The 20,051-nt window shown below is 40.7% G+C and overlaps 1 protein-coding gene across 1 annotated transcript in view; it reads left to right on the top strand.

Moving 5' to 3' along the window:
- The window catches only part of LOC132816073 (contactin-associated protein-like 2), a 1,374,393-nt gene that overhangs the window by 242,658 nt on the left and 1,111,684 nt on the right, over window positions 1–20,051 (top strand). Inside the window, exons 5-6 of the mRNA XM_060825502.1 lie at window positions 17,029–17,041; window positions 19,349–19,517. Coding sequence (XP_060681485.1) covers window positions 17,029–17,041; window positions 19,349–19,517 — 182 coding nt within the window. The remainder of the gene's footprint in view (window positions 1–17,028; window positions 17,042–19,348; window positions 19,518–20,051) is intronic.

The following is a 20,051-nucleotide window of genomic DNA, read 5'->3' as shown; positions in this document are numbered from 1 at the left end:
GCTGGTAAGAAGGCTTGTGCTGTAGAACTTGCTGTGCCCCTAGCCAACTGTTGCAATACATCTAAACACTGGCATCAATCCAAAAGTGTGGTAAATTGACTGGGTATGTCCTATGCACAAAAGCAGCACTTGATTAGAAATAACCTGCTCATTGTTGCTCAGTTTGAGTTCCATCAGGGCTGCTCAGTTCCTGACCTTATTACAGCAGTGGTTTAAACATGAACTGAAGTGCTGAATTTCAGAGACAAAAATGAGAGTGACATACCGAAACATCAAGGTGGTATTTCACTGAATGTGGCATCAAGGAGCTTGAGCAAAGCTGGAGTCTATTGGAATTGGGGGGAAGGTCTCTGCTGGTTGGAGTCATGCCTAGCCCATAGGAAGATTGTGTTGTTGTAGATCAGTCAGCTCAGCTCTAGGACATCTCATCAGGGGTTCTTCAGTATAGTGTCCTTGGCCCAACCATCTTCAGCTGCTTCACCAATGACCTCCTTTCTGTCATATGTGGGAATGTTTGCTGATGATTGCACAATGTTCACCACCATTTATGACTCCTCAGACACTGAAGCAATCCATATCCAAATGCAGTAAGTCTTGGACAGTATTCAGGTACAGCTAGTGGCAAGTGTTATTTGCATCAAATGAGGGAAGGGTAATGACCAACAAGAGAGAATCTAACCCATGGCCCTTGACATTCAACGACATCCCCATAATTGACTTCCCCATTATAAAAATCTTGATGCGTTAACAATGACTAGCAAGTGAGCTGAACTAGCTATAAATGTAGGGGCTCCAAGAGCATATCATAGGCTAGGAAACCTGCAATGAATAACTGATCTTCTGACACCCCAAAGTCTGTCCACCACTACAAGGCACAAGTGAGGAGTGTGATAGAAAACTCCATGTTTGTCTTGCTAAGTGCAATTCCAACAATCCTCAAGAAGCTTGGCATCATGCAAGAGAAATTGGCATCACATGCACAAACACTCTGTCCCTCCACCACTAAGTGGCAGCAGTGTATATTAAATCCAAGATGCACTGCAAAAATGTACAGATATTCATGGGAGAGTACCTTCCTAGCACGCCACCACTGCCAACTAGAAGATCAAGGGCATCCTCCAAGCCACTTACCATCCTGACTCAGCAATATATCACTGCTGCTGTTGCTGTGTGAAAATACTGGAACTTTCTTTCCTCATATCATTTAGGTCTATTAACATCAAATGTTTTAAAGAAGATATGTCACCATCATTTTCTCACCTGTAAATGGAAATGAGCAATAAATACTTGTCCAGCCAGTGATGCTCACATCCTATGAATATATGAAAGAAAAATCACAAGCAGGGTGGTAGGTGGAGGATCCAATCACTTTGGCTGTGACCTGAGAAGAGGGTTCTGGGGTACTTGTGTGCTTCTCCTCTTTCCTTGCACGTCTGTTGACTTTCTTCGTCTCCCTTAGAGGAAGAGACCTCCCTTAGAGGTCCCTTATCCCCTCATATCTTGTAATATCCATGTCTAAAGCAATGGAGTCCACGTCCTGGTGCATTTCTGGAAGATTGAGTATTCAGCTATTACTGTGTCTCTACAGCTGTCACCATCCCATACAAGGAGGCAACCAAGAGCATGTGAGCAAAGCAAGAGCACTACTGATACAGTTGGTGGACTCCTGCATCCTTTTTTCAGATTGCTGTTTGCCTCTGACATTTCTGCCAAATGCCTCTGACAAATCTACTCATCACTGGAGTTAAACCGAATCATTAATGACCAATAGCAGGGACAAGCCTTTTGCCCGAAGTTGAGTAGATGCCTCATCTCCAAAAATTCTTTGAGACTTGGAGATCTCAGGACCAGCTGCAGAGACATGTCAGGCTGTTTACCTGTGTCTAATCTAAATACGTGCCCACATTTTGGAAAGTCTCTGAGCTGGTGAAGGGTGCAGAAGAATGCCTTCCCAATGTATCTTCCAAAGCTTCACTGGCTTACTTCTCAGAGTTGAAGGTCACCACTTCTTAGTGTTACTTCCCTGTTGATGCTAATGCGTGCTGAAGTGAAGAGCATATAATTGTGAGTTCGCACTCATGATAATGGGAAGAGTAGCACAGCACAGTGAAGTGAACTGACTTGGTTGTTCATTGCTGTCTCCCTGTCCCACCAGAGCAGTCCTGCTGTTCTCTAGGAAAATCTACAATTTGATCCTTGTTGTCTTCCGCACCCAATCCTGCCAGTCCTGGATCTCTCGCATTGGTTACAGTCCAGTTTTTCTGGCATTGAAGCAAGCATTTATGCTGTGTTTGATGGGAGTGGATGGAGGAGCAGTTGTGGTAATGTAGGAGCAAGAGAGGTGGTGAGGTGCCCCCAGTAATTAATAAGAAAGGCAGAGAGGTTGAGGTTGGTGGGAACTGTTGAGTAGTAACATTACTGAAGTGTAATTGTGAAGGCCAGACTATGGGAACGGAATTCAAACCCATCAGGACAGCTACTGGAGTTTAGATTTAATCAATATACATCTGAAAATCAATTATAATTTCATGGTCATCATTACAGAGAGTATTGTTGATGTTGATTAGCTATTTAAAATCTGATTGAAGATTTGTAGCTCGGGTATCTGTTGTTGTGGTTCTGCTCGCCGAGCTGGAAGTTTTTGCTGCAAACGTTTCGTTCCCTGGCTAGGGAACATCATCAGTGCTGTTGGAGCCTTGTGTGAAGCGCTGCTTTGATGTTTCTTCTGGTATTTATATTGGTTTGTTCTTGCCGCTTCCGGGTGTCAGTTTCAGCTGCAGTGATTTGTATGTGGGGTCCAGGTCGATGTGTCTGTTGATGGATGTTCTTGCCGTTTCCGGGTGTCAGTTTTAGCTGTAGTGGTTTGTATATGGTGTCCAGGTCAATGTGTCTGTTGATGGAGTTTGGGGATGAATGCCATGCTTCTAGGTGGCTGTATGTTCTAACCTTTGCATAACTGCCTCTGCTATGAGTCCCGAGATTGGTGATCCCATGGGTGTTCCGTTGATTTGTTCGTATATCTGATTGTTGAATGTAAAGTGTGTGGTGAGGCACAGGTCCAGGAGTTTAAGTATGCCGTCCTTGTTGATAGGTTTGGCCTCCTGTGTTCTGTTATGTATGTCCAGTAGGTTGGCTATTGTTTCTCTGGCTAGGGTTTTGTCAATTGAAGTGAACAGTGCCGTCACGTCGAATGATACCATGGTTTCTTCTTTGTCTATGTGTGTATTCCTGATGACGTCCAAGAATTCCTGTGTTGATTGTATGGAGTGTTTGGATCCGCTGACTAGGTGTTTCAGTTTTCAGGTGTTTCAGAGAATTCCTAGAAGCATGGCATTCATCCCCAAACTCCATCAACAGACACATTGACCTGGACACCATATACAAACCACTACAGCTGAAACTGACACCCGGAAACGGCAAGAACATCCATCAACAGACACATCGACCTGGACCCCACATACAAATCACTGCAGCTGAAACTGACACCCGGAAGCGGCAAGAACAAACCAATATAAATACCGGAAGAAACATCAAAGCAGCGCTTCACACGAGGCTCCAACAGCACTGATGATGTTCCCTAGCCAGGGAACGAAACGTTTGCAGCAAAAACTTCCAGCTCAGCGAGCAGAACCACAACAGTTGATTAGCTAATGTCCTTCAGGGGAAAAAAAATCTGCCATCTTTATCTGATCGGCCTACATGGGACTCCAGATCCATAGCCATGTGGTTGAATCTTAGCTGACGTCTGAAATGGCCTAGCAAGCCACTCAGTTCAAGGTTAATTAGTGAGGCTAGTAAATGCTGACCTTTTTCTCATGGGCTGGGTCACATTACCCTGGCATAAATTGGAGAAGGAGAAAAGTGGTGTCCTTTAACAGTCCCAAAGCACCCATAAATTTGGTAAACACCATGCTCTTGACGAGCCTGAGAAATTCAAGTTGCCATGCTTCACACTTGGGACAGCCTCTTCCCACCCTGCATTAAATTCTGAGGGCATGCTTAAGTGCCCTTAAATGGTCATTAATTAACCATTTAGAGGTACATTTGACCAATGGATGGGCCAGCTAATGCCTGCATTGCCCCTGTTAAAATTGCAGCTTGGCAATCAAGTGGCCATTAAGAATAATGTTGATCACAATGAATCCTAAAATTTTACAACACCACATCTGTCAATCTCTCTGGGTAAGGCATGAATTTGAGCCCGTGGTATGTGGTATAAGAGTATAGGTAAATAAATGGCAGATGCAGTGACATACTGATGGAGAAATGGCTTGGATTCTTGGCAAAAAAAATGTTACAACAAAATGTTTGCAATGGATTTAAAATGTGTCAGTTTGGATCACAATTCATATCTTGGCAAAAGGTATCAGTAGGGGATATCATGTAGAAAGTTAAAGTGGGAATCCTTGAATGGGTAAGTGACTGACAACGAGTGAAATTAACAGATGGGAGATAGCTGTATACAGTGCATTCCTGTCTTGTTCAGATTAGCTATTCTGGGAATTTACGTCATGGTTGAATTTTACTGGAAATTGCTTTTACAACACGGGGTAAACCCTCCTGCTAAATTTAAATCCTGTGCAGTAATCTGTAAAAGATTTGAATGGCCAAGAACTATTTAAAGGAAAAATTAACAACTTTATCTCTTAAAGTATAACAGAGAATAATTAACGAACGATTACTTACAATTTCTTCCTTCCTCTAACCTATCTTTTACCTTCCCTTCTATAATAATAGTCTGATGAAACTCCCAATAAAAATTTACAAAACCACACTTCTTATCTCAAAGCCAGGCAGCTTTTGTTTTTCTATTTGGATCTTCCTGGTTCTTTTTTTCTTCTTCTTAGGAATTTCTGTGTCACAGGTTACTGATTGAAAGGGTACTTCTAAGAGAGTTATTTTCAGGCAGTCTGTTCACATCCTGGGCTTATCAGTTCTCCTCTCAACTGTTCAATTTTCTGCAATCTTATACCTCCAAAGCATCGGATTATGTCATTGACTTTTAAGATTGTAAATCTACTCAATTCAAACTGATATTTTTCGAGGTATAATTGAAACTGATTGGCCGAATTCAAATTTGTTTTTGTCTCCAGACAATAAGCTAATCGAGTTGTTCGGCCAAGTTTTACATTGTTGCCTTATTGAGAACACTTGGCACTGTGTCCAGTAGTTTTGCTGCTTTTAACTCTTTAAAGCACACCCGCATTTTCATAACATTGGCTAAGTGTCAATTTTTTTGAATCTCATGGAAGACTTCTCTCCATGAGGCCTATTGAGATTTCTCACACCAGTTTCTAAAATTCGACTCATTATCTATACACCATGCTTCTTTGGCACCCACATGTCAGACTACCCCTTTGCCAGTGATGGACATAATTGTCTCTGCTGGGACTTCCCAAAATCCCTGGCACCTGTGCCATTGTGAAATGCCCAATCCTGTACCAAGTCAGGTGATACCAGCCAGGGATTGCCCTACATCACGCACAGAGATGGAGGGGAACCAAAAATAAACACTTCCCAGGGCTCATAGATGACATGGCTGTCACTTTACTGCAGAGATGTCACGACATGAGAGTAAACTCTTCTGCTAATTAGACCAATCACCCAGAAACATTCACCTCACCTTGTAATCTGTTAAAGTATGAGTGATAGAGAGCTCCCAAATTACCCTATTTAAAGAAAAAGTATCAATTTATTATTTAACTCTAAAAGTGTACATTAAACAACAACTATTTACAACTCTAAGCCTCCTTTCTCCTAACTGCTTGTTACCTCCCTCCAACTCTATAACAATATACTGTTCCAATTGCCACCTTTTTTAAATTATATCAGCTTAATTTCAATTCCACAAAGCAGCTGTCATCTCCGGTGTCTGTCTTCCTCTAGCTAGATCATCTTCAGTGTTCCTGCAAAGATGTTTCGTATGAAAAAAGTACCTTTGTTTTGCTTGCAGTTACTCTGTTGATCTCTTTCTTCTAACTTTCAAAATGTCTGCTTCTTTATATCCCTAACATTGGATTGTTTCATTGGTTCAAGGTTGGCAAAAACTATAAATTCAAACTCAATTGGATTTTAGTATTTGGGGCATAATTTAAACTGATTGGCTAAATTTGAATGGTTGTCAAAACAGCAACCAAAATTCAGGTATTTGTTTTACAGCCAAATATTACATTTTAAATTTTCCAGTACTTTCTGAGACTGCGAGTCAGTCACATGACAGGTGCATGCAAACTCTCAGTGCAACACAACTTTCACTGTCTCTTAAAGATATGGTACACGCCTTCAACTTTGTAACAAATACAAGAGCACATCGATAAATGTAATGCTATTTAAGAACATAAGTACACAATTTACCCATCCATAGTGTTATCCCATCTTAGAAGTCTGTTTAAGGGAGTGTTACTCTTTCCTCAATGTCCGGTGTAGCCCAATTTCTTTTCTCAGTGTTCAACGTGAAAGATTACATACAGGAAAGTCTTCAAACAGATGAAAATATTCAATCTTTTTCAGCAACAGCCAAAACTAAAAAAAAGGAAACAAACCAAAGCTACATTTGTTTCTGGGAATTGACAGGACCACTTGCCTTGAGCAGCCACAAATAATTTAGTCATTGGTGATCCCTGCAACCAGCTCACACCTACTAGAACTGTGTCAATTTAAGTCATGCTCAGCTCTCTGCACTTGGTGCTCTGGTGCTTTATCATGTGGAAGATTATAGTTCTCCTACTCAATTGTTCTTTATTTCATAGGTAACAGAGTATAGAAATAGGGCAATCTTGCTAAAACGACAAGACATTAGTTAACCTCCCCCCCCCCCCCACATCTGGAATATTATGAACGGATTTAGTCCCCTTATTTAAGGGAAGATGCACTGGTTTTAGAGGCAGTCCAGAGCAAGTTTACTAGACTGATCCAGGGTATAAAGCTATTTGCTTATGAGGAGAGGTTGAGTAGATTAGATCTTTACTCATTGGAATTTAGAAGAGGAGAAATGTGGAAGGCTGGATTTGAAACGTTATTTCCTCTTGAGTGTGTTTAAGACCAGAGGGCATAATCTCCAAGTAAAGGGTCACCCATTCAGAACAAAGTTGAGGAGAGATCTGTGGAATTCCTTGCTACCTTGAGAAGTTGCACTTGCCCCCTTAACAATTATTGTCCCCACTGCATTCTAGAATGATGCCTCAAATTGTCACACTTGTATTTTCCAACTTCTGTCCCAATTTGGATGGACATCCCTAACTGTTGTATAACTGGATCACTGTCTGATCTGTGTGCAGCTGCTGGACACTTACTGTGTTGGGGATCCCTAAATGAAAGCTGATTCCCTTGCCTGGCAGAGGACTACTTTTCTTAAACTTGGAGACACGGCCATTTGAATGGAGCGCATGTAGTGTGCTTGCCTTATAAGTTGCTGGCACTTGGTACAGATGCAAAATTGGTAGAGTGGTAACTTAGAGCAGCATGTTGACCGCTGCCTGATGTGTCTCTACTAAAATGTGAATTAAGACAAAAAGATTGCCTTCATGCTCTGACTGACAGGGCAAAACACAAAAAGGCAAGGCAGTGCAGAGCATTCAAACAAAATCAAAATGAGTGAGTGTGGAGAGAGCAAGGGAGGAGCCCTGAGATTCCCCTTAGTGGTAGCCAGGAGATGGGTGTCTGTCTGTGCACTGGAAGTATCCTAGCAGCAACATTCCATTGAAAGGTGCTTTTATGCACTCAAGTGTAGCACTGATATGCAAAACTATATTCCATGTGGATTGGTGATGTGCCATGAAGGTGTGGTGAGACTGATATATTTCTGATGCCATCGTCTGTGAATGTGAGATGTGGGCTGTCACTGCTTTTGGAGCTTGTTCTGACATGTTGGTGACTGCTGTCAAGGATGGAGGATTGAAGTCCGAGTGGTGAGAGGGAGTCACCAGGGACCTGCCCTGACTTTTATGTTAGAAATTGTTGCTGTATAGTTACTATCCATTGCGTGGGACATTGGGAAACTGAATATCAATGAGCTGAGACTAGCAAATTTAGAGATGTCAATGCAAACAAATGAATGCACATGTACGCCTGGCAACACTGTTCAACACAGTTGGAGAATGAGGCATTTTGTTTTAATGACAGGAATTTCTTTTCTGATGATTTCACCCAATTTTTCTAACTTCCTCATACTGCTCAGATAGTTCAGTAGCTGGGAAGATACCACCCTGTGATTCAGAATTTACCAAGGATTGCAACTAAGTCAGTGTCTTCATTAAATTTTCTAGCTGAAAGCCTTGGATAATTACAGAGTGGAAGGCAATAGAGTACATCAAAATAGAAGAACATCCCTTTATTTGCCTTTTACTTAAAAAGCAAAATGGGAATAACTTAGAGAATGGAAACACAAATTTAAGTGGCACTAATGGGGATTTTTAGCTCTTTACAGATAATCATTTGTTCCTTGCAAATTGCACCACAAATTTATTTCTAGGGGTATCAAATATATTGTTTGATCTCTGGGGAAAAGTGTAGAATAAATTGAGGAATTTAAAGAATTTGGATTAATTCTTTCAATTGAGTTTGACAAATTTCCTTCTAACTATGTTTTCCAATTTTAAAAAAATCAGCTTTTACTGACTTCTTTCTCTTCTCCCATCTCTCTAATTATTTGATTTTGAAGTTCTTTCAAATGCAATCATTTTACTTTTGCCTGATTTTGTTATCCATTAGCTCTGTCAATTTGAGATGTCTGACTCTAAGATTTGAGTCACAGTTGTAAATGTAGAAAAGAAATGTAGAAAAGTCAGTCACTTTTTTTCTTGTTCTTTTCTAGTGTACTTTTTCAGTTGAACGATATTCAAAAGTGCTTTATTTTTATTACAATGAATTCCTCTAAAGCAATGACAATTTCCAATTAAGAAATTGCTGATTTTCACTTTTTCATCTTTTAATATCCTTTAGAGAAGGATATCTGCCATCTTATCTGGTCTGACTTACAAGTGACTCCAGACCCATAATGATGTGGTTGTCTCTTAACAACCCTTTGGGTAAATCGGGATGGGCAATAAATGCTGGTATAGCTGGTGAAGCCCAAATTCTATGAACAAACAAAACAAAAAACTTGATTTCTATCACCATATCTATTTACAATCCTTTATTTTGAGGACTTTTTTTCCCCTGTGGTTGGCTGAGTGGAAGGAAGAAATCAGTGTTGTCTGTGGATTTGCATTTGATCAATTAGACCTCTCTTAACCTTCCTCAGTGAGGACATAATGTGTTGATTTGATGAGCTTCCCTTGCTTTCTTCCTTGCTCATCTCTACTTTGAGAACATAAGAAATAGAAGAACAGCTTCTTTAGTTCTTTCAGTCTGTGCCATCATTTAATAAGGTTTGACCATGGCCAAAACAACATGCCAGCCAAGATCATCAACAACGCTCCCTTCTAACCTTCAATGCCTTTACAGAACAAAGATTAAACTCAGCCTCAAATATATTCATTTACTTGGCATTCACAACTCTCTGAAGTAGGCAATCTCAAAACGAGCAGACCTTCAATTTGAGATTATCTGTGAAATGTTTTCTTTTGCTCCATATGAACACAGTCCCCACTACCACTTTGAGTCAAACTATCATTTGGGCAGTTTTTTGAGTTTGGCATTCAACTGACATGTCCTGACCTTCTTCATCAATGTAAGATATCAGTACCTCTATTCTTGGAATTCTATCTCTTGTCGGACACCCATGTTTTCTGTTCTGTCCTGCCACTTGATTCACGAGTCCTTTTTAAAAAAAAAACAATTGATAAGTTGTCTAAGCCTCAGCACAATAGAGAAGCTTGGGAAGAATCACTGCTCAATAGACTTTAAGTTTAATGTTCGATCTGATATTATGATTCTTGAAGATGAATATGTAATTTACCTTAGACTGGGTGAGCTCATTGTATTTAGTTATGTACCTTTCATTAATGTAAGATCTTTTGGATAGATAGTTTCTAAAATATGGCTTTTGTGGAACACTTTTCAATATGTCATCATAAATCTCAATTGGAGACATTGGATTTGATCCACTTGGAGTGAGTTGGCATAAGACATTCATCTTCCTGATGTTCAACACAAGCTCTATATTCATGAAGACTTCATTGTATATGTTTCCTATCTGTTGTCAATTTTCTTTAGATTGAACACTAATTTGTGTATTATCAGAAGAAGCTTTGCATTACAAAAATATCTGTCTTGTTTTTGGTCTTCAGCTGGTTATGGTTGACGTATTTACCATCTACGCAATGTGTTATTAACACATGATGAAGTGCCGGTCAGTTTAAATTGCACTGTGGCTACAAGGAAGGTTAGGAGTAGTTTTAATGCAATGACGCACATGATTTGACAAAGAATGCCTGATTTGCTAGAGAATATGTTTATACTGAAAATGTGTTTAGTAACATTAATTATGTATTATCATGTTGGAGATGAATAATGTTTGTGAACTTAGCTAGACATCAATATGCTTTAGCACATTTCAAACTGCAGTTTGGTTTACTGAATCAGTGGTTATTATGAGAGTGAAGAAAGCCAAGTACAAAAGGATGTTCTGCTTTCTGCCCTTTTTCTGAATATACTGTGTTTTGAAGGTCACTTGAGTTGTCCCACTGATGGTTGGAAGCCACAATGCCACAATGGTAATCTGGAAGGATCTCCTTTGCAATTGTCTAGAAGCAATCTGTATCACCCTGAAGATTAAATAGTTCTGATCAAATCCTTCTTTGAAGATTGTGAGCATCATGTTGTCTCTGAGGTCACTGAAATTTTTCGTTCTGTCAAAGTTACACACAGAGGGTGTTTGTGTCTTGAAGATCATTTTGCCTCCTCTATGATTCAATACTTCTACTGCAACATTGTCATTTTGGACCTGATTGCCACCAGTTTTTAATTTCGTCATCACCTAGTCTATTTGTGATTGTAATATGTGGGAGATTTCTCGACAGGGGCATGCCCACCATGGAATTCTCATCGAGTAGTTCTCAAAAATGCTGTTTCCAATAGATGTTGATACTTACCATGTCTTTGAGGAGAGAGATGCCAACTTTGAGTGTTAATGGTGTTTGTCCTTGTGTTGAGAGTTTCTAGCTCTCATTGCCAACTTGCAAATGGTATCTGTGTCGTGGATGGTAGTGTTGAGCTGAAGTCCCTTAACTGTCTTTATCCATTATTTGTATTTAAAATATCAGTTTCTTCAAACTTCAGCTTTGATTGTTTGATGTGTGGATGTCTTTTTAGTAACATTTGAATTCTGTGGCGAGGTTTAAAATGTTCATGATGTACAATAGATGAATTTGCATATTTCTGTGCTATTCCCATGAAACCAAGCTTGGTATCTTTTAGGACTGTATCAAGGACATTTTTAGCATGTATGGATTGCAAATCATTTTGGACATTGAACAGTACTGTGACTTTCCACTGTGGTTTCTAACTGATTTGGTCTTGAAATTATTTGAGCTTGATGTTGTTCAAATTATCAGGTACCTCTCACTTCTGCACCTGCCAAGGCTATCAGAGACTTTCGGTTAGGCTCTCAGGTACAAATACTGTGAAAAAGATACCAGCAATCATGGTGAAAACATAGTACAGTTAATGTTCACATCTTTTTGATCCCTGGTCCTGACAATCACACAATCCATTAGGGATAGTGGTTCAATCTTGGATGTTGGCAGAATGTCTTGAATGATAGTGATCATAAGATCACGTTCAGTGCAGAGTGTAAGGAAACACTGTTGGATTTCCAATTCCATGCTTTCAAATGGTACTCAATCAAAGGGTGTGAATGTCCTCTACCTTGGCAATGACATTTATGAGAATTATGACCCTTGACTGTGGTGGTGTAGCTGCCAGATTTGGAGAAGAAAGTTGCTTTCACTTTATTTTTAGATTTCAAACACAAATGACTTTGACCGCCTTTGAGCTGAAGTTCGTTCCCAGCAATAAGTTTGTGATGTCCCTTTATGAGTTCATTTTTGGTCACAAAAAACTCCAAGAATTATCCATTGCTCTCATCATTTGTCTTTCCAAACAGAAGTGTCACCATTTCAGTTGCTTTGATCTCATCCCCTTTACTCAGGCATGGGAGCATGTAAGAAACTGACACTCTTCTCGCTTACGTTATTCTTGTGATCCATAACAACTGAATCTTGACTACTTTAGTGAGCTCTGACTGACGGTGGGTGATTTTGCTAGATTTTACAGCTAACTTTGGAATGTGGTAGGTTATTAGGAAGGGTCACTGGACTCAAAATGTGAACTCTGATTTCTCTTCACAGTTGCTCCCAGACCTGTAGAGCTTTTCCAACAGCTTCTGTTTTTGTTTCTGATTTACAGCGTCCACAGTTCTTTCATTTTTTTTAGGATCAACTCTTCATCTGAGTTCCTTTTCTAGCCACTTCCCAAAAGAACAGAGCTAATCCCAAAAAGAGCTGCCCAGATGTGGCACAAAATACCGATACACCCTTCTGCTTCCAGTAAGAATGTCATGGCTAATTGGTAACTGTGACCTTTGTTTCAGGTTGTGACCAGAAGCTTCCAGATACCAAGATCCCTGTTGCCATTAGCAAATTTTAAATAGATTTCAGGAACTGAGTTATTCATAGAAAGGCCTGTGGGCAATGTCTTTTAGAGCGGCAAATTTGTTGTACAGCAGGTCCCACATTGCCTGGCAATGATCAAGCCAACTTGTATAATTGAGGGCAACATTCTACTACAACATGTCTGCTCTCACAGTCGTTAGTCAATCCAACTCTGAAGGGTTTTATCATGGTTTGATTTATTGATGGAAATGTGGATGAAATGTACATCTAATTCAAAGCAGATGGCAAGCTCTTCAACCTGAGACATTTACAATCTTCAATTAAGGCAACAGAAATGTTTGCTTATGTCTTTGCCTTCAAGTTACATTCTGAGCATAACCTTTAAAGGAGCATACACTACATTTCAAAAGTAATTGATGACTGTGGACAATGCATTAGCTTCATGCATACAGAGGAATTCCAGACATCGCCAGCAGATTCTGACTATAATTTACCAACAATAACTATGACACACAACCTTGAAGATTGTACAAAAACTTATATCTTGAAAGTATAATCTCCAGAAGTGTCTGCATTGCTAGCATGATGGCAAATTAAATAGCCAGATCTAGCTCAGCATTTGCCAGTTTGCAAAGAGTCTGTGGAAGATAGGTGGCATTGATAAAAATTACTGTGTACAAAACTGTGTTTAGACCTGTCCTTCTATATGCTTGTGAAATATGGACAACCTATGACAGATATATTAAGCAGCTAAAGAGTTTCTGCATGAAATACATTCCAAATATGATTGACATCAGGTGGGAGGACAGAATTCTGAACCCTGAGTTACTTCAAAAGTTGAAATGTTGGATGAAGCCACTCATGGTCAGAGCCCAGCTCAGGTAGAGTAGATATGTAGATTTTTGACTGATTTAAAACACCTAAGTTGGTCATATATTCACAACTAAATCTTAGGCACCATCTGCAGCTGAGATGAAGTCCAAGGCCTCATTGGAGGTAAATCTTAGGAAATAAGTAATATCCACAACAGACTGAGGGAAAAATAGGCAATACGCCAAAATACTTGGGAAGCAATCATAATTATGGGAAATGTTTCCTTTGAACAATAAAGATTACTGACAGCAAAAGGACAACAGATAAACTGGAAAGAGTGGGCCTTCCCAACAAAATTCCAAAAATGTAGTTTTGCCTGGAAGGCAGAAAACTATGCACGTCTGTATTCAGGCTTCACAGTCACATTAAAACCCGGAACAGATCAATTTCTGCATGCAAGAAATAGCATTCTTTGATAATGAAGTGAAAATAACAATGATGTGCAACCTATTGAATGATGCCTATTGCTTGCTTTTCCACATGGTGCTATCAGGTGAAAGCACAAGCCTCTATTTCATCCTGCTGCTGTGGTTTGTAAATGCTCATTCATCAGGCAAGATCTTATTTATGTTGCAGCTTGCCTCTGTATTTCAAGCTTATTCTGATCACTGCAATTCACACTAACTCACTTCTACTTGTGCTAGAGAAAAAAAAGTTGTGGAATTCTTTCATAAATGAGAATACTGAAACATATTTCCATGAGCTGATCCCAGTGGGTAATCTCATCAATTGGGATCAAATTGTAAGATTGTCCACAGATTTCACATTTTAAAATTATGTAGTAAGGCCAGAATTTTTTTAAAGAATCCTGAGCTTTATGCCAAGATATATAAAAGCAAAGATGTAGCAGTAAATCTATGTAAACCCTAAATAAGACCTTGGATAGAGTGTTGTCAGCAGTTTTGAACTCTGCATGCTTGAAAGCATGTCGACTTAATAGAAGATACGCAACAGATTTTCTACAGATCCTGCAATACGAATGTTAAGAAGGACATGAAAATTTGGAACAAGAACAGAAATTTGTGACTAAACTCAACAAATCTGGCAGCATCTGTGGGGAGAAAACAGTTAGCATTTTTTAGTCTGATGACTTTTCATCAGAAGAGATCATGGAAAAAGTTAAAATCCTAAAGGAAAGAAATGGGACACGATGGAGAAATGGGTCTTGATATCAACTTTGAGTTTTGTCAATTGTGTTATGTGGCAAAAGTAATTTCAGTATTCAGTATTCCTGTGATATTTTTAAATTGCCATTTAATTATCATTTCACGCCTGTATTTGGCATCGATTGTGCAACATTGGGCATGTGGTGTGGCTACCTGGTGTCACATCAATTTCAGTACAAACTTTCCTCATACACCTTAGCCACCCAAACTTCTCTCCAGACCAATGTCCCCCACCTCAGCCACCTCATTGAGGCCCACTCGATTAGAGGATTTGTTTAAAAATATAGATTGGGTTGCAATCTTCAGGGTTGCAATTGTCAAGAACAGGTGAGTATGAAGCCAACAACAATGATAACTTGTATTTATAGATAACATTTTTTACACACCATTCATGAATGTGGGCATTGCTGACTTGCATTTATTGCCTATCCTAATTGTCTTGGGGAAAGTGGCGGTAAGCTGTCTTCTTGAACTGCTGTTGTCCTTCAGGTGTACAGACACCCACAATGCTGTTGAGAAGGGAGTTCGAAGGTTTCAACCCAGTGATAGTGAAGAAACAGCAGTATAATTCTGTGTCACGATAGTGTGTGGCCTGAAAGGAAACTTACAAGTGGAGTTGTTTGTGTGTATCTATTGGCTTGTCCAGCCTCTCCTCCAAAACAAGGTGACAATCCACATAAAGGAAGCATGGAGAAGGAATTGGGGAAAGGAATGTCAATAATCTCAAGACCAAGGACCACTTCAACCTCCCAGAAATACCTGCCAAATGTTTGGTTGGAGATGTGGCTCTAGGATCAGGCACAACGTGCAAATACCCACAGAATCCATGTTGACAATGTGGTGCTGGAAAAGCACAACAGGTTAGGCATCATCCGAGGAGCAGAAGAATCTACGAGTCGGGCATAAGTGCTTTTCCAGCACCACACTCTCGACTCTAATCTCCAGCAATCGTCACTTTCTCCCACAGAACCCATAACCAGTGACATTGAATTGCCTTGCTCAGCAATCATACTCAATAGTGAGTGATTGCTGATGACGATTGCCTTATTGTTCTCAATGTTAGAAGTCATGAATTGGAAGTTGAGGTTTGGCTGAGTTACTACAATGCTTCCTGTACAGGATACACACTGCTGCCATTGTTGATTGATTGGTGAAGAAAAGAGTGAACATTCAAGATAGTGGCTGCAGTGATGATCAAACAAACGGTTCAGGCTTGGATAATATTGAGCTTCTTGGGTGTTATTGGAGCTGTACACATCAAGACAAATGGAGAGTATTCAATCACCAAGGAGCAGGAGAATAGACTTATCGGGCATGAGGAAACTGTGTCCAGCCAGCTAAGATAAAAGGTAGGGAGGAGGGACTTGGGGGAGGGGCGTTGGAAATGCGATACGTGAAAGGAGGTCAAGGTGAGGGTGATAGGCCAGAGTGTGGGCGGAGAGGTCAGGAAGAAGATTGCAGGTTAGGAAGGCGGTGCTGACTTCGAGGGATTTGACTGAGACAAGGTGGGGGGAGGGGAAATGAGGAAACTGGAGAAATCTGAGTTCATCCCTTGTGGTTGGAGGGTTCCTAGGCAAAAGATGAGGCGCCCTTCCTCCAGCCGTCGTGTTGCTATGGTCAGGTGATGGAGGAGTCCAATGACCTGTATGTCCTTGGTGGAGTGGGAGGGGTGGTTGGGTTGGTTGGTCCGGGTGTCCCAGAGGTGTTCTTTGCAAGTAGGCTGCCTGTCTCCCCAATATAGAGGAGGCCATATCGGGTGCAGTAAATCATGTGTGTGAAGATGCAGGTGAATTTGTGGTGGATATGGAAGGATCCCTTGGGGCCTTGGAAGGAAGTAAGGGGGAGATGTGGGCGCAAGTTTTGCATTTCTTGCGGTTGCAGGGGAAGGTGCCGGAAGTGGAGGTTGGGTTGGTGGGGGGTGTGGACCTGACGAGGGAGTCACGGAGGGAGTGGTCTTTTCGGAATGCTGATAGGGGAGGGGAGGGAAATATATCTCTGGTGGTGGGGTCCGTTTGGAGGTGGCGGAAATGACGACGGATGTTACGATGTATATGGAGGTTGGTGGGGTGGTAGGTGAGGACCAGTGGGGTTCTCTCCTGTTGGCAATTGGAGGGGCAGGGCTCAAGGATGGAGACCGCTCCCTCCGTGGCTCCCTCGTCAGGTCCACACCTCCCACCAACCCAACCTCCACTCCCGGTACCTTCCCCTGCAATCGCAAGAAATGCAAAACTTGCGGCCACACCTCCCCCCTCCCCCCCTTACTTCCCTCCAAGGCCCCAAGGGATCCTCCCATATCCACCACAAATTCACCTGCACCTCCACCACATCATTTACTGCATCCGCTGCACCTGATGTGGCCTCCTCTATATTGGGGAGACAGGCCGCCTACTTACAGAATGTTTCAGAGAACACCTCTGGGACACCCGGACCAACCAACCCAACCACCCCGTGGCTCAACACTTCAACTCCCCCTCCCACTCCACCAAGGACATGCAGGTCCTTGGACTCCTCCATCGCCAGACCATAGCAACACGATGGCTGGAGGAAGAGCGCCTCATCTTCCGCCTAGGAACCCTCCAACCACAAGGGATGAACTCAGTTTCCTCATTTCCCCTCCCCCCACCTTGTCTCAGTCAAATCCCTCAGACTCAGCACCGCCCTCCTAACCTGCAATCTTCTTCCTGACCTCTCTGCCCCCACCCCCACTCCGGCCTATCACCCTCACCTTGACCTCCTTCCATCTATCGCATTTCCAACGCCCCTCCCCCAAGTCCCTCCTGCCTACCTTTTATCTTAGCCTGCTGCTCATTCCTGAAGAAGGGCTCATGCCCGAAATGTCGATTCTCCTGCTCCTTGGATGCTGCCTGACCTGCTGTGCTTTTCCAGTAACATATTTTCAGCTCTGATCTCCAGCATCTGCAGTCCTCACTTTCTCCTCGAAGTATTCAATCACCCTCATGATTTATGCCTTATTCAGAATTCCTAACTTCTGACCTGATCTTAAGATCATGAAACAATAAAACATAGGAGCTGAGATTGATCATTTAGTCTGCTTTGCCATTCAATAGAAGTATGGTTGATCTGATAGATTTAGGTTAGGTGATCTGATACCCCCCAACATCAATTTCTCGCCTTTTCCCCCCTAACACTTGATTCCTTTCCAAATTAAAAATGTCTATCTCATGGATACAGAACTACTTATTTGCCATACTTTGCTTGTTGAGTTCGGGTGAAGGGTCACTGAAATCGAAATGTTAACTCTGTTTTCTCTCCACAAATGCTGCCAGGTCTGCTGCATTTCTCCAGGAATTTTGTTATTCATTTGTTTCAGATCTCCAACATATGCAATTCTTTGTTTTCTTTTTTTGTTTTATATTAGAGGAGCACAGATTCCTGGGTGGGTTGCAGGTCTGGAGGAAATTACAAAGGTAGAGACTGGTGAGGCCATGAAAGAAATTGAAAACAAGGATGAGAATTCTGAATTTGTGACGTTGCTTCACTAGGGGCCAATGTAATTCAGAGTGCACAGGCGTAATGTGTGAATGTCACTTCTTTCAAGCTGGGACATTGGCAGCAAAGTTTTGGAAGACTGGAAGTTGATGGGAGGTGGAACATAGGACACAGGCACATTGTAATAGTCATGTCCAAAGTACAAAAGACATAAATGATGGTTTCCGCAATTCATGAGCTGAGGGAAGGATAGAATTGAGCAATGTTATAGAAGAATAACTAAATGGTCTAAATGATGACATGAACGTGTAGTTGAAAGTACAATGTGAGATCAAATATGATAATTAGATTACAAATAGACTGGTTTAACCTCAAAACTTGCAACAGGGGAAGGTTCAGGTCAATGATTAGGGAATGGAGTAACTAGCAGGAACCAAAGGCAAATGTTCTGGTCTCTCAATATTGAGCTGAAGGCAATTTCTGTTCTTTCAATAAAAGAATTGAAGTAAGCAGTCTGATGCTTGAAGTAATGAAAGTGGTAGTGCAGTGGAGCTGGGTATGTGCCATTGTGGATATGAAAACATTATCTGCTGTCGATGAAATGCTTTACCTCAAGCCTTGACACTGAGAAAGAATGTGTAATGCTTTGAATGTTATTCTGAAAGGTACACTAGTTCCTAACTCAGGTTTGTTCATGCAAAATGGGTCCCAGAAGAAGTGTGTGCAAAGGTGAAGGGTACATTTACTTTTGTCCTCAAACCATTTACATCCTCCTCAGTTGCACCCAGGGACAAAGGATTTGAGTAAGTGCAAAGGTAATCTCATTGCAAGTGGGGCAGTGTTTGCTAGTGATTTCCTAGGCTGAAATATTGTTAACCTGCTTTGACACATTCCCAACAGCAAGACAACTCACTCTTCACCATTAAAGAGAGCAATGTTGCCCCAGTTTTCCAACTGTTCTGTTGTAAACAATTGGTTTGCTATTCTGTCACCACAGAACTTCCTAATGCATTTAAATTTTATTTAAGGTGCCTTCATGTGCAGAAGAATTGACCTTTTGATCATGCACATTTGCTAAAATATTTTTGTTTGGTAGTTAGGTATTTGTGCTATTATTCTTTATTTGTCTCTGTGATCATGTTTCTTTCTGTGTGTTTCACAATATGTGACAATTCTCTATAGTTTTAATTTGACTTTCCAATTTACTAATGGTTTAACTTTTGTGATCCTTTTACTTCTGCTTTCATCATTGGATCTGCTACTGACAGTCTTTTAACATTAATCTCCAGGTAGCAACCAACACAGTTCTATCAATGGTGACACCTCTGTTACAACTGGAAGCCTTCTGGATGACCATCATTGGCACTCAGTGATCATTGAACGCTATGGACGCAATATCAATTTTACATTAGACCGAGAGACTCAACATTTCAGGACAAATGGTGAATTTGACCACTTGGATCTTGACTATGAGGTAAAGAATTATTGAATTTTGAATAAAAACAGAAAATCCTGTAAATATGCAATATTTCAGACATAAACAGAAAATAAGTTAATATATTCCATATAAGTTTGCTTTGAACTCTTTCTCTTAACATTTGCATTTTCATTTTAAAACCTAAATCCTGCAACATGATCTGTTTTCATATTTGACAAAAAAGGATAAAATGGCAGAGCTAATACAAACAAACTTCTCTATGATCAAGATATTTTCTGGATGTCCTGAGAACTCCCATGTTTTCAAAATATTTGGCCAATCATTGATCTCAGGAAACTACAACAATAAGAAGTAATTTCCATGTTTTTGAGCCAAAGTAATACATTCTGTATTGTATCAGTGGAAAATATAATTTCCTTCTTTATTGACATAAGAGATCACAATATAGTGTAAAGTATGATGCAAGGAACAAATTTATGTGTCTGTTCAATAGTCATTCATATCAAAACCAATTCACTCTCTCTAAAGCACTCTGAGATGTTTGAATATCATCATAGAGTGATAATGTAG

This window comes from Hemiscyllium ocellatum, chromosome 5 (assembly GCF_020745735.1).
Source record: "Hemiscyllium ocellatum isolate sHemOce1 chromosome 5, sHemOce1.pat.X.cur, whole genome shotgun sequence".
In the NCBI taxonomy this organism is placed as follows: Eukaryota; Metazoa; Chordata; class Chondrichthyes; order Orectolobiformes; family Hemiscylliidae; genus Hemiscyllium; species Hemiscyllium ocellatum.
Note: the sequence above shows the minus strand (reverse complement) of the source record. Positions and strands in the feature narration are given on the sequence as shown.